The 14517-nt window shown below is 50.9% G+C and overlaps 1 protein-coding gene across 11 annotated transcripts in view; it reads right to left on the reverse strand.

Annotated features, from left to right (window-relative positions):
• CACNA1B (calcium voltage-gated channel subunit alpha1 B) overlaps nt 1-14517 on the reverse strand; it is a 194711-nt gene that overhangs the window by 102408 nt on the left and 77786 nt on the right. For all 11 annotated transcript variants that reach the window (XM_067742478.1, XM_067742476.1, XM_067742473.1 and 8 more), the window contains exons 13-15: nt 11796-11908; nt 9543-9674; nt 9306-9378 (exon numbers count right to left, since the gene is read on the reverse strand). In XM_067742478.1, coding sequence (XP_067598579.1) covers nt 9306-9378; nt 9543-9674; nt 11796-11908 — 318 coding nt within the window. The remainder of the gene's footprint in view (nt 1-9305; nt 9379-9542; nt 9675-11795; nt 11909-14517) is intronic.

The raw sequence follows: 14517 nt of genomic DNA on the forward strand, positions 1-14517 counted from the left end.
GTGTGTCTGCCACTCAGAATGGAAATTGCTAACATTTTGTCATATTCGCATCAGGTCCCACTGCCCACGATCACCCTCGACAGGCAACCCCAACCGTGAACCTGGGGGGCCTCCAGTCTGTGTGGTCCTACACCACACAGCACACACACACGCCTATAAATGAAATACACCACGTGTGTTTTAAACATGCACGGGCAGGTGTCAGACTACATCATCATTCCGTTCATTCACTCTTTTATCTTTGAAGTTTCCCCGGGTGGACACGTATAAACCCACTGTTCGTGGAAGGTGCTGCATAGATCCCTTCCATGTACTCACCCATCTTCCCCAACAGGCACTTCCGAGGTTTTTGCCGGTGTGTCCCACTGTGAACATGAAGTTTGTCTAGAACTGGTTCTGCTGGATCGTAGGTTCTGCACGCCTTTGACTTCACTAGACATTTCCAAAGTGTTTATCCCAAATTACAGTCCCACCAGCAACGCAGGCTCTGTCTTCCTCACACCCTCGTCCCAAACTGAGCGCAGTCACACCCTTTGATAGCTCCCGGCCGGAGCGGTGAACGGAAGAGCCAGGCAGGCGGGACGTCTTCTCTTGTATCCAGTGGCTGCTCAGATCTCCTTTCTGTGGCCTTTTCAACACTTTGGCTTGGATTTCTGGTAACTCACCTTTTCTTACTGACTTCCTTAAGTATTCTTGTATATGCTAGCTCTCTATCTGCAATGTCTACTGGAGAAACCTTCTGCTGGTCTCCTTTCTGCCTCTAACTAATTGTTTGTGTTGTAAAGAGGTTGAATGAAGTCAAATGTGTCCGTCTTTTCCTTCATGGTTTCTGCTTTTTGCCCCTTAAGAAATCTCTCTCCGTCCCAAGGTCATAAATAATTTTCCTCTATTTCTTCAAATCATTTTAAAGTTTGGCTTTTAGGTCTCTAACCCAACTAGGGCTTGTGGTTACTGCTCTGTGCACACCTGAGGATGAAGACCTCCTTTCTTCCACACAGAAGGCTCGTTTTTTGACCATCCCATCCCGCTCCCATTGATTTAAAATGCCATCTTTTTCACATGAGCAACTTCCTACATAGGCTTGGGCATGTTTCTGGGCTCTCTAGTCTGTTCGTTGATACTTTGTCTTTATGCCTCACAATCTTCATTACTGTAGCTTTATAATAAGTCTTGATATCTGGAGGGGCACGTCACTCCTTCTTGGACTGTCCTGGCTATCCTTGGCCATTTACTCTGCCACAGAATCAATATGCTGAATTCCAAGAGCAGTTCTGTTGGGACTTGGATCCCAAATTAAATTAGGGAGAACGGATCCCTTTACCACAGTAAGGCGTCCCATTTATAAACATAGGTATTCAGTTCTTTCGGTCTTTTAATAACAATTTATAATTTCACCTGTAAAAGTCTTGCATACTTTTTGTGGATTTATTTCTGGATAACATAGCTTGTGTTACTACTGTAAATGAAGTCTTTCATTTTAATTGAATATTCTAATTGAATGATACTGTTATATAGAAAAGCTTTATTTTTCCTGTGTTGACCTTGTGTTCAGCAACAATGAATTCTCTTATTATTTCTAATTGATTCTCTTGAGTTTTCTATGTAAATAATCGCACCATTTGTAAATAATAACTATTTTGTCTATTCCTTTCCAGTTCTTCTGCCTCTTTCTTTTTCTTATTACATTGACTTCAACTGCCTGAATACTAGATATCCTTAGTTATGCTTTCAATCTGTATTAGTCTGGGTTCTCCAGCGAAACAGAACCAAGGGGAGATGTCTGGGTATATCTTGTGGTCATGGAGAATAAGTCCCAAGACCCACAGCTGACAAGGAGAGACAATGGTGTAAGTTTCAGCCCAACTCTGAGTCCAAAGACAAGAGAAGACGGATGTCCCAGCTCAAAGATGGTCGGGCAGCGAGAGTGGACTCTCCCTTAACTCAGCCCTTTTATTCTACTCAGGCCTTCGGTGGACTGGGTGAGGCTTCCACATCTGCTTTCTCAGTCCACCAATTCAAATGCTCGTCTCATCCAGAAACACCTTCATAGACACACCCAGAAATAATGCTTAATCTAGACACCCCATGGTCCAGTCAAGTTGACATAAAATTAACCACCAACAATCTTTTATCTGTGATGTTTGCAACGGTCTTTGTAAAATAATAGCTTTACTGAGATATAATTAACATACCATATAATTCAGTCACTTAAAGTGTATAATTCAATGGTTTTTAGTATATTCACAAATATGTGCAACCATTACCACAGTCAATTTTAGAACTGAATTCTAAATTCACAATTTAGAATTCTGAATTTAGAATTTTATTTCCATCTCTTCAGAAAAGAAACCTGGGCTTCCCTGGTGGCACAGTGGTTGAGAGTCTGCCTGCCGATGCAGGGGACACGGGTTCGTGCCCCGGTCCGGGAAGATCCCACGTGCCACGGAGCGGCTGGGCCCAGGAGCCATGGCCGCTGAGCCTGTGCTCCGCAACGGGAGAGGCCACAACAGTGAGAGGCCCGCGTACCGCAAAAAAAAGAAAAAAAAAAAAAAAGAAACCCATCCATATTAGCTATCACCCAACTAGCTGTGGGTTTGTTTTCGGTTTTGTTTTTTTTTTTTGAGTCCTCAGTATTTTAAGTTCTTTGTATAACATGTTTTTCATCATCATATCAATATTCTATCTTTCTAAATCTATTGATATGCTTATTTTTCTCTTTTAAACTGTAGAGATCAGGAAATTACATTGACAAATTATTGTATTACTGAGATAAGCACAGTTTAGCCATGAGGTTCTATTTTATACACAATTGGATTTGATTTTTGAGTATTCTATTTCAGACTATTTGCATCTACCTTCGCTGAGCGAACACTTAGAGTGCCTGCCTGCTGTGCGTCAGGCAGTCTTCAGGCACTTGACATCCTCAGTCGACAAAACAAAGCCCCCGCCTCACAGATCTGTGGAAGGAGAGAGCTCTCTGAAGTGGAGCCAGGAGGCCTGGATGGAATCTGGCCTTTGACCACTTCATGTCCTAATGCAGGCCTCCAGAACATCTGTCAGAAACTCAAGACACTTATCAGACACCTACCCTACAATGCCTGGTGACAGGCGTCCTTGAAGGACACGCAGTTCCCTTCTTGCGTCAGAGCGCAGCCTCGTGGCTTTTGTCTTACAAGCCCCCGACTCTTTCTCTTCCCCAGGACACTCTTTTTATTTTAGCCAAATCTGTGTCTCTTGAACTGCAGTCCTTAAGACCCCAAAACACTTCTTATTTGCAGCCTCCTGCAGTTTTTTTGGTTGACAGAGCTCGCGCTCTGTCTGCATTTTGCTTTCCTTACGCTGTCTTTGCCGGGCTGTGGGGTCAAGGTTGTCCTAGCCCCATGAGATGGTTTCTTCCCTTCTCTGGAAGTGTCTGAGTCCATTATCATCTGTTCCTTAAAGGCGTGGCAAAACTCACCTTATAACTCCCCGAGCCCTGCGCAGGAGGCAGGAAGGCAGGAAGAGAGCTTTGACTAGGGATTCCATTTCTCTAATGGTTATAAAATTATCCAGTTCTTTTTTCTTCTTGAGCTGATTTAAGTAACTGATGTTTTCCTATAGAAGTGCACATTTCATCTAAGTTTTCAAACCTATTGGCATAAAGTTGCCATAATATTCTTTTGGGATTTTAAAAATATCTCCCTTTTCTGTAGTTATACCTCCCTTTTAGGCTATACTTTCAAAAAAAATATTTTTTTATTGAAGCATAGTTGATGTACAATATTATGTAAGTTACAGGTGTACAATACAGTGATTCACAATTTTTAAAGGTTATATGCCATTTATAGTTATTATAAAATATGTCTATATTCCCTATATCGTACAATATATCCTTGTAGCTTATTTTATACGTAATAGTTTGTACCTCTTACCCCTATATTGCCCCTCCCCTCTCCCCTTTCCCCACTGGTAACCACTCTTTTATTCTCTTTATCTGTGAGTCTGCTTCTTTTTCATTATATTCACTAGTTTGTTGCATTGGGCTATACTTTTTATTTGTGCTTTTTTTCTTGATCAGTCTTGCTATAAAGTTATCTACTTTATTAGCCTTATTGAGAACGAGCTTTTTAGGATTTTGTTATCTTGGTATTTTAGTTTTATGTTTCATTAATGTCTGCTCTTAGCATCATTTTTTCCTGCTTTCAATTTCTCTTTGGTTTACTCTATTATTCTTTTTTCTAGATTTTTAAGATGAGCACTTAACTTATTTATTTTTAGTCATTCTCTTATCTTGATAATTGCTTTTAAGACTCTAAGTTTTCCTCTAAGTATTGCTTCAGACTCATCCTATGAGCTTTGCTAATTATTGTTCAGTCCTAAATATTCTGTACTGCCCACTGTGCTGTCTTCTTCAACCCAAACCCTCAGCTTTCAAATATGGGGAAGATCTTAAGTGACTGTTTACTAGTGCTTTCTATTTATTTAAGTAATATCAAGAATGTGCTGGACTTCCCTGGTGGTTCAGTGGTTCGGAATCTGCCTGCCAGTGCAGGGGACACGGGTTCGATCCCTGGTCCCAGAAGATCCCACATGCTGCAGAGCAACTAAGCCCGTGTGCCACAATTACTGAGCCTGTGCTCTAGAGCCTGCGAGCCACAACTACTGAAGCCCACGTGCCTAGAGCCTGTGCTCCGCAATGAGAAGCCTGCGCACCTTAACGAAGAGTAGCCCTGCTCGCTGCAACTAGAGAAAGCCCGCGCAAAGCAACAAAGACCCAACGCAGCCAAAGAAAAATAAACAACATAAATAAATTTAAAAAAAAAAGAATGTGCGCTGTAGGACTGTGATTCTTTAATGCTTGTAGAAATTTCCGGAGCGACTTAACAAGTGATCGGTTTCTGTGAATGCTCCTTGTGCCCCAAATAATGGCTATTTTATTCACTATCAATCGGCAAGTTCTGTGCGCACCAGCCGATTTGTGACTGCTGTGCTCGTGAGTTCTTTTACATCCTGTCTAATCCCTGATCAGCTTCATCCTTCAGTCTGATAGAAGTATAAGTCTCTTAAAAGAGGGTGGACTGCTGATTTCTCCCTGTAATTCTGTCGGGTTTTGCTTGGTATGCTTTTTGAGCCGTGCCGTGAGGCTGCATCTTCCTTTTATTGTTGCGTAATGTACTTCCTGATTTTTACAACAGCTTTTTTCTCACCTTCTTTTTCACTTCTATTTTGGCTGATGTTAACATTACACCAGCTTTCTTTTGGTTAAGGTCTACTGAGTTTATCTTTTTGTACCCATTTAATTTTAAATTATGTACCAGTTCAAACATTCAGAAAGGTACAATGAATAATATTTAAAACTCTGTGTACCCATTACCCAGCTTAAGAAATAAAACTTTAAAATGTAGCTGAAGTTCCCTCAATAGAAATCTCCAGTCTCATTCCTCCTCTCCCCAAGCCCACCTCACCCTGAATTTGGTGTTAAACATTCCCATGCAAGCTTTTACACCTGTACCTCCATATATACCATAAACTTGCTATGCAATGTGTTTTGAAACAAGATGTTTCCATCCTTATTAAATATTTAGTATCATATGCTAAACCATAATGGAAAATAATGGAAAAAGAATGTATATACGTATAACTGAATCACTTTGTTGTACAGCAGAAATTAACACAACATTGTAAATCAACTATACTTCAATTTAAAAAATTAGTTAAATAGTATCATATGCCTTGTATTATTTCAAATCTTGCTTTTCTTTTTTTTTTAGCTTAACATTGCTTGTGATCCATGTTAATATAGTTAATTCTAGGTCATTCACGGTCTTGCTGCGCAGACGGAACACACCCTCCTTATCCACTCTCCTGATGATGAAAATCAAGAGGTTTCCAGCGTTTTGCCATCATACATGATGCTGCTGTGATGGTCTCGCAGGTCTCTCTCTGTGCATTAGGCCAGGGACCTTCCAGAGCACATACCCACAACAGCAACTGCTGTTGTGTGAGTTCCGGTGGGCTAGATACTGTGACATTACTTTCCAAAGTGGTTCTACCAACCCCCCAACAGCACAAAGGAATCCTCATTTCTCCACCTCTTCTCTAAACCTTGAGACTGTTAGATTTCTTAATTTCAGCTAAACTGACAGGTGGCTTTACTGTGCATTTCCTGACTATGCGTAAACAGATGACGGTTTTTACAGGTCTACTCATCAGCCCGATTTCCTGTCCTGAGTTCCTTGCTTGTACACTTTGCCCTTTCCTGCTGCATTATTTGTCTTTCCTTTTTGATTTGTGGAAGTCTTCGATTTATTCTGGTTATTGGTTATTTATTCTGGCTGTTGGTTATTAGCTAATGCTGTGGAAACATCTACTCCCAGCCTATGACTTCTTCGTTTGACCTTTTTATGGTGTCTTTTGATGCACAGAAATTTGTATTTCAATAGCCAAATCTGTCAAAGCTTTCCTTTATGATCTGTGCTTTTCTACATCTTCCTTAAGAAGGCTTTCCCTGCTTTCAGTCAGTAACATTACTCTCCTGTATGTTCTAAAATTTCAGAGTCGCTCTTCACATTTACATCTTAATTCATCTGAACTGATATTCAAATCTGCTACAGGGTAGAAATCCAACTCCACGTTTTTGTCTATGGATAACCAAACTGTCCATCTGCAGTGACAACATGAGTGTTCTGTGTGTATAAGTATTTCATCTGTAAATAATGACATTTTTCTTTCTTCCTTGGCAATCCTGAGAAATGTTATTTCATTTTTTTCTTATTCTACTGCACTAAGACCACTGATACTAGCATAATCTGCTAAGGGTTTTTATTTGCAAGGAGTGTTGGGTTTTATCATGGGATTTTCTTTTAGAAAACAAAATTCACGATGGACAGTTTCAAACACACAAAGTGGAGAGTGTAATATATCCCTACGTACTCATCACCCAGCTTCAACCATCAACACAATTTGTCAGTCTTGTTTCATCTGCCTCTCTCTCTGGTGCTTGGCTGTGCTTTTGCTAGAGTTCAAATGTTTTCTCTGATCATATGTGTTTTTTTTCCTTCTTTAATCTGTTAAGATGAATTACATTAATAGACCTTCTAACGTTAAATCATCTTGCGTTTCTAGGATAAATTCAAGTTGATCATAAAGATGATCTTTAAGTACATCCAGTACTTCCCTCAGGACGTTTTGTCTCTCTGTGTGTGACAGTAATCTATATGTTCGTTCTCTTATATTGCCCTTGTCTAGTGTTTTCATATCAAGGTTATTCCAGTCTCATAAAAAGGGTGGGTGTTTCCTCTTTAACTTCCCTGGAGTCGTCTGTATAAAATTGGAGTAACCTTTCTGAAATATGCAGCAGAATTCACTTGTAAATCTGTCAGCGTGTCTCCAGGGCAGGTAGATTTTTCAATTATTCAATTAGTATTCAGAAATTATTCAGTTTCTGAAATAGCCCAGCTTTTCTGCTTCTCCTTGGGTTAATGCACCTTTTCTCCCCATTTATCCTCTTTCCTAGACATATCCATATCCGTGTCTGCAGCGCTTTCAGCAGTTGGCTGTGACTCTCAGAATCTGTGTCTGGGTGTGTCTTTCTTCCACCTCGAATTGCGGCTCTCTGAGTGGGAATTCCAGGCCAACAGGGACCGTCCTCCAATATTTTAAAGTTGCTTTTCCCAGACCTTCTGGCATCATTGCCACGAGAGGCCTGCCATCAGCCTGGCATTCTTTTGCAGGAGCTCTGTCTTTCTAGAACAGATTTCAAGATTTTCTCTGTATCAGGCTGTGTCCAGGTCTCAGCTCTTTCTGGAACATCGCTGGCGCCCTCTCTCTCCACCTCTGAGCCGCAGCTGGCTCAGGTCCTCCGCGTTCTTGAGAGGATCACGTCAGTGTGCGGTTCAGCCTCCACTTTTTATTTAAGCAGCTGTGTCTTTTACTTCCAGGAATGTTACTTAGTTATCTTTCGCATTAACCGGAGATCCTCAGGTCCGAGGTGGCTTTCTTCCGTAATTTTGTGCTGAGTTCTTCCTTCACCCTCTGAGGGTTAACGGCGCCTGCATTAGTGTGCTGCTTCAGTTTCTTAGGAGCGGCTCACCCTCCACCTGTGGGCGTGGTCAGGCAGCTTCACCAGGAGCAGAGTTCAAGCTGTTCTCCCCCTGGTCACATGCCTCCCTGTGCCCTCTCCAACCCCATTCAGAAGCAGGGGCTCCGGCCTGGGTCTCAGGCCCTCGACCCAGCATCATCCTGTGGGCGTCACAGGCCCGGCTGGGCCAACAGTCTGTCCTGGCCGTCCTCTCAGCCTCCTCCAGCCTCGACCACTCTCTCGGCCTCCTTAAAGGGCTGGACGCTTCCCCAGCTCTGAGTCAGTCAAGCCATTGGCGATGCTTCTGATGGAGAAGGTGCGAAGGGTAGTACGCTGACGGGCAACCCAATCCTTAAAGCTCAGAGGACGGCGAAGCCACAGGACCCGAAAGTGGGGTCGGACAGGAAACAGAACGATGACAGCCCGGGGTCTGGAGTCCTGCCAGGCCGGGAGCAGACGAACCTCTGGGAAAAGAGCTGCTCTGCTCCACCCAGGTCGGGAGGGGGGCTTGCGGGTGACATCACGAGACTGAGTCACTCTGTCAGCAAGCGTCTAGTGTGGTTCAAACGGTCGGCTGGAAAGACGCCTTCCTTTGAGAGAGGAGCCCCAAAGGTCCCCTCTCCATACACTCATTGTGGCTCCAGCGCTGGCTGGGGGGCAGCGCCAGCGGCCCCAGAGGCCAGGAGCCAGGCAGGGCCCTGGCCAGAGCACCTGCAGCCTGTGGGCTTCCCTAAGTGCCATTGTGGGCACCCCCGCCGCCCCCGCCTGTCCTGCTTGGCCTCAGGTGTGGCGGAGGGTGCTCATTGGTGAGGCCAGTTGTGGGGCACCCAGGGGCCACAGCTCTGTGAGGGGGACAGCGCTGAACCGGGAGAGTCCTCAAGAGGGAACCAAGGCTCAGCGTCCCCAGGGGCTGCGGGCGGCATGTTTCCAGACACAAAGGGAAACAGGGGCCGCTGGGGCCAAGCCATTGGAGGGAGAAGCCTGGGGAGTGCTTTCCACTCGACTCTCAATGGACGACGGCTGTGATTGGTTCCAGGTCTCGGGGGCAGAGAGGTAAGTGGCGACCTGAAGCCAGGGCCTCCCAAGGTGTCCACCTGTTCCTCGGGCAGCTCCTTCCGACCTGGTCCCAGCGCGGGGGGCGCACGTCAGAGGCGGGAGGGGCTGACGGGGAAGGCAGGCTGTGTGCCCTGCATACCCGGCAGGGGGGCCCCACACGCCAGAAGTGAGCCAGGAGCGGGAGCCTTACCTGGAAGACCGTGAGGATGGCGGCGGGGAAGGTGTCGAAGTTGGTCGTCGGAGTCTCGTCCTGAAAGTTGAACCTGAGAGGAACAAGGGTCTTGGACAGAGGCAGCCCCATCGGGCTGGACGGGCTGCGTCTGGTGCCAGCGGCCCCCCTCAGGACCCTCAGGGAGGGGAGCGGAGGACGCACCCGGGGCGGCACCATCCCCTCTGAGCGCTGCGTCCGGGGCCCGGCCTCACTTACTGTCCCCCGAAGAGCTGCATGCCCAGCAGGGCGAAGACCACGATGAAGAGGAAGAGCAGGAAGAGCAGGCTGATGATCGACTTCATGGAGTTGAGCAGCGACACCACCAGGTTCCGCAGGGAGCTCCAGTACCTGCGGGGAGAGGCCTGGTCCGAGCGCCTGGACGCCCGGACACGGACGCACGTGCCTGTGGCTTCCGGCGCCTGCTGGCCTGAGGGCCCACGCTCGGTGTGTGGAGAGTACTTTCTCAGGGGTCCAGACCACCCGTCTGGGCCGCGCCCGCCCCCTGCCCACCGGGACAGCAGACGCCAAGGGTCCAGCGCTAGGCTCACGGTCGCCTCCTACACCTGCTCCCCAGTCTCCCCACCCCCACGACCACGCTGCCTTCGCCCCTCAACCCCCTCAGGCCAACTCGCGGGAAGCGAGGGCCACGGCCACACAGGAGAAGGGGCTGCACTGGAGCATCCATCAGCATCGCCACCCTCAGCACGCGGGTCCCCGCGCAAAGAGCCTCCACTGAGCAGGCCGGGCACGGGGTGCAGACGCTGACCCCAGCGGCCCTTCCCAGAGGTCCAGGGCCACACAGTGCGGAGCAGCCCTCCAGCCTCGACTCCCCTCCACCCCACCCCTCCAACGCTCCTGGGGGTCCGAGACTCTGTCCCTCTCATTCAGCTGGCCCCCCCTGGCTCACAGGCCCCCTGAGGTCTGCCCACGGTCTAGCTGCTGCTGGCTCGCTGGGTGATGAGTCCCCTCCAGCTGCGACCCCCAGGAGAGCCCAGGCAGACGTACCACATGCCTCTGTGCCTTTGCACTTGCTGTCCTCTGCCCTGGACTAGGGCATCTGCCTGGGGCATCCCTGGGCCCTTGTCCCCAAGGCTGCTTCACAGAGGCCCACCATCCTCCTCAGGCTCTCTGACTAGGTAGGTGAGAGTTAACGGGAGATGGGCTGGAAGACTCCAAACAGCCTTGTCGTGGGATGGGCGGGGTGTAGGTCAGCCCACGTCAGGACAGGGGCCACCCGCTTTTCAGGAGGAAATGGAGCTGCTAAGATGCCAGGCCCACGACCAAGGAGAGGGCAGCACCGGCCGTCACCTCCTGAAGCCCCTTCTCCCGCAGAAGCAGCAGAGCACGGAGGGCAGGCGGCGCAGGGCACCCAGCAGCCTTTGTGGGCCAAGCCGGCCGAACTCCTGTCAAAGCTCCTCCACGGTTAAACTGTCCTGACCTCGAATGGCCTCAGGTTTGGATTTAAAACAGAATAGAAAGACTGGGAGGCTGTGTCGGTCACTGCAGCGGGGGCCTGGAGCCCAAGCCACCTGCGCAGGCTTGGTCTGGACCGTCCCACAGTCGTCGTGACCCGGGCCACCGGGGACACTGCGCGGAGGCCGGTGCCAGGCACGTGCGGGCCACGCGCTCCAGCCGCTCGCGGGGTGGGAGCCTCAGAGCCTCGGGGTGGCTCGGGTACCACTGTGGAGTCCTACGGCCATGGCCGTTGGGGTGAGGGCAGCTCTGCTGCTGCCGAGACAGCTGTGGACAAGGGCGGCCCCCCTTCCCAGCACTGCTGATCTGGCAGAGAGGGGGGAGGTTTGGCCTGCGTCGCATTCTGGCCTGGGCCTCAGCCTCCTTGTGGGCAAAAAGGAGAGACCTGCTTCCAGGCTGTGAAGAGCCAAGTGGGATGAAACTGAATACACGGTCAGGGCCCCGTCCTGCCACCGAGGACAGGCCAGGCAGCGTCGGCCCCGAGTGGAAAAGGCAGGCCTGGGAGTTCAGGTCAGAAGGTCAGAGTCCCGTCGGGCCAGGACGGGAGCAGGCCTGCAGGGTAGGTGAGCAGACTTAGGGGCGGGACGATGGGAAAACATCCATCTGATAACCTCTGTTTTCTCTATCAACTATGGAGCAGAGTCATCCTTTGAGGTTGAAAGGTGGGCTTGCTGATTTCAAGAGAGGAGACAGGGTGAAACCGTGGGGAACGAGCTAACGAAAGAACCAGAAGTGCTGGGGCAGTGCTGAGGCTGGACATGGCGCTGCAGGTAGACAGGCTCCCAGGGCCGACACGAAGTCCTGTGGGCTGTGGCCCTCGCTCGCGTGGGCTGCTTTGTGACTGTCTTCTGTTTTTAACCAGTTAAAACCCACAGAAAGAGATTCCAGGCCGCTGAGGGCAAGACCCACGCCGCCCGTCCCCAGGAGCGGCACCCGTGTTGGCTTGGCTCCCACACTGCCTGCGCCCCCGCCCCCCAAAGCGCACGGATGACATACTTCGTGACTTTGAAGATTCTCAGCAGCCGGAGTGCCCGCAGCACACTGATCCCAAAGGAGGTTCCTGGCTTGATGGCCGCCCAGACCACTTCGAAGATGCTCCCCACGATGACCTGCAACGGAGATGAGTCAGCCTGGGGCGCGCGTGCGGCTGCTTCTCTCCGTAAACATCTGCCCCACCCACCCTGTCTGCAGCTCAAGCCACAGAAGGCGACAGGAGGCACAGGCCTCACACTGAGCCCCCGCCGCCTCCGGGAGCTGCAGACGGTGTCCGCCCTTCCCCCACCCAGACACACCAGGAGGACACAGAACAGGGGCGAGCGGGGCTGCAGCTTTCCCGGCAGATCCTAAAGCCTCCTCGTCTGATGCCTCCCCTGTGCTCCATCACAGCCCGGTGACCCTCTGGGGCCGGCAAACCGCCTGCGACAGCTTTGACTGTTACGCTGCTCTCACACAGACGAGCAGACTCTGCTTCCTTGTAACATCCCCTTTCTGGTCCTGCCACCTCTGAGATGCTCCAGTTCATAACTGCATCTTGTCTTCTTCCGAACAGCGGGAGCCAGCAAGTACCACCAAGGATAGATGGGCGCAAGCCTGCCCCTTGTTTCACCAACAGTCATCCTGGGCGCCGTCCACGTTGGTGGACCGGGACTTGCGGGCAAGAGGCCTGCCCCTCCTTCCAGCCACTCCTCAGCATCAGTGTCTCATGTGAGGGACTCAGAAAGGACAGAGCAGCAGGGCTGAAGCACAGCGGACCCCTCACCCAACGGCAGCCAAACAGAATTCCCTCCCTGGCCACTGCACCTCACAGGGCACACCCGGGCTTGCGGTCAGCGTGAGCGCTCGTGTGCCCTTCGTGCGTGTGGCTAATTCTCACTCCCTCTAAGCTGGCTTCTGCAGCTGGTGGGGAGAACTCCACTGCCGAACGTCGATCTCTTAAATTCCCTTTCGCTTCGCTGGGCTCACACATCACCCAAGGTTTCAGTCGCTTCCACCCACTTCATACCAGCTGCAAACAGGATCAGCTCGACATCAACACCTCACCAAGCCTGACCAACAGCGACTATGCCAGGGCAGCGGTCCCTGCGGGTTAGCGCTGGTCCACGACCCTGCGTGTCTGGTCTGCTGGCTGCGCCAGCTCCGCATCGCCCCAAATGCACAGCCTTCCGCTGCACGTTTCCCCCCTGGACGCAAGCACACCATTCAGGGGAGATCAGACCTGCTCACAGCTGCCGCACCCGCTACGGCCCTAGCAGGGCAGCGAATGGAGCGAGCTTGCCGCGTCTGTCCTTGGTCCCCCGAAAGTCACCACCGGTTCGTCTCAGCGTCACGCAGCACCCAGATCGTGCCCGGGGCCGAGGCCTGCTGTGTTCGGAATCTGCTTTCTTCTCACTGTCACTCTTCCAACATGTCTCCTATTTCCCAGTAAGCCTCAGAATTTGCTCGCATTGGTTCACAATGTAGGTGGCCTCTCAGGACGGCCCCCATGATCCCCACTGCTTCGGGTTCCCCCCTTGTACACCCCCGTCCCCTGGAGGGTGGGCTGGACCTAGTGACCCACTTCCAGCAAACAGAACACAACAAACGTGACGGGCTGGCACCTCTGAGAACAGTTACAAGAAGCCTGAGGCTTTGGCCTTCGTGCTCTCGGCCCTCTCTTGGGCCACGGCTGCCGTGTTGTGAGGACACTGGGGCAGCCTGTGCAGAGGCCCACGTGACCAGGCCCGAGCCTGCCAGCAGCCGCCAGAGTGAGGCCGGAGGATGACTCTCTGAGGTCTGTCAACAGTCACGAGCACAAGCTTGGAAGGGAGCTCTCCAGCCCAGCGGGGGCTGTGAGGACTGAACCTCAGGAGGGACCCGAGAGTCACAGCCTGACTGCTCCCCCACCAGAATGAGAGGACAACATGTGCTGCCTTAAGCCACTAAGCCCTGGAGTAACTTGTTACCCAGAAGGAAAGACCAATGCCGACTTCGGAAGCAGGAGTGCCGTGCTGCTGAACTAAGGTGCCCAGGCGCGGGGCGGCTCTGGAGTCGGGGGGCGGCCCCAAGCAGCACAGCGGCGACGGCCTGAGGCGCCCTGAACACACTCTTCCGAGGACTCTGGACGCTGAAGGTGCCGCCCGTGAGGCCTGCAGGAGAGTGAGGGGGCACAGGAAACTAAGGAGGGGAGCGGGCAGAGAGCCACGCTGCAGCCGCAGGGGCAGCGGAGACGTGCCTCCTGCGCTGGGGCGCTGGTGGAGGCGCCGTCCAAGCAGAGTGCACGCGGCGCTGCTGCCTGGCGTCTCCTGCTGCTCGCGGCCCAAGGCGGGAGGAGGGCGGGAACGGAGGAAGCGCTGCTAAGTGAAGAGAAGCCACAACTCGCTAGTTTGGGAGATGCTCAGCCTCTCCAGAGACCAAATAAGGCCAACGTTAAGAAATGGCATGGTCAAAAAAAAAAAAGAAATGGCACGGTCTAAAAATGAAGCCAAGGGCACAGTGGGGGCTGGTATGGAAGATCCCAAAAGATCAAAGGCGGGGCCTCCGAGCATATTCAGCTGCTTTCCGGCCCTTCCAGGGATGTAGGGTGAGCCTCGCAAATGGGCCTCTCGAAGCAGTAAGTCCTCCAGGACGTGGGAGGGTGTTGACCTTGGTCATCTCAGCAGCAGCTCAGTCCGAGAAGGGCTCGTCTCTAAGAGAGCTGTGGGCACGGCTTCCGTCCAATGGACTGAACTCTGGGAAGGCT

This window comes from Pseudorca crassidens, chromosome 7 (genome assembly GCF_039906515.1).
Source record: "Pseudorca crassidens isolate mPseCra1 chromosome 7, mPseCra1.hap1, whole genome shotgun sequence".
Classification (NCBI taxonomy): domain Eukaryota; kingdom Metazoa; phylum Chordata; class Mammalia; order Artiodactyla; family Delphinidae; genus Pseudorca; species Pseudorca crassidens.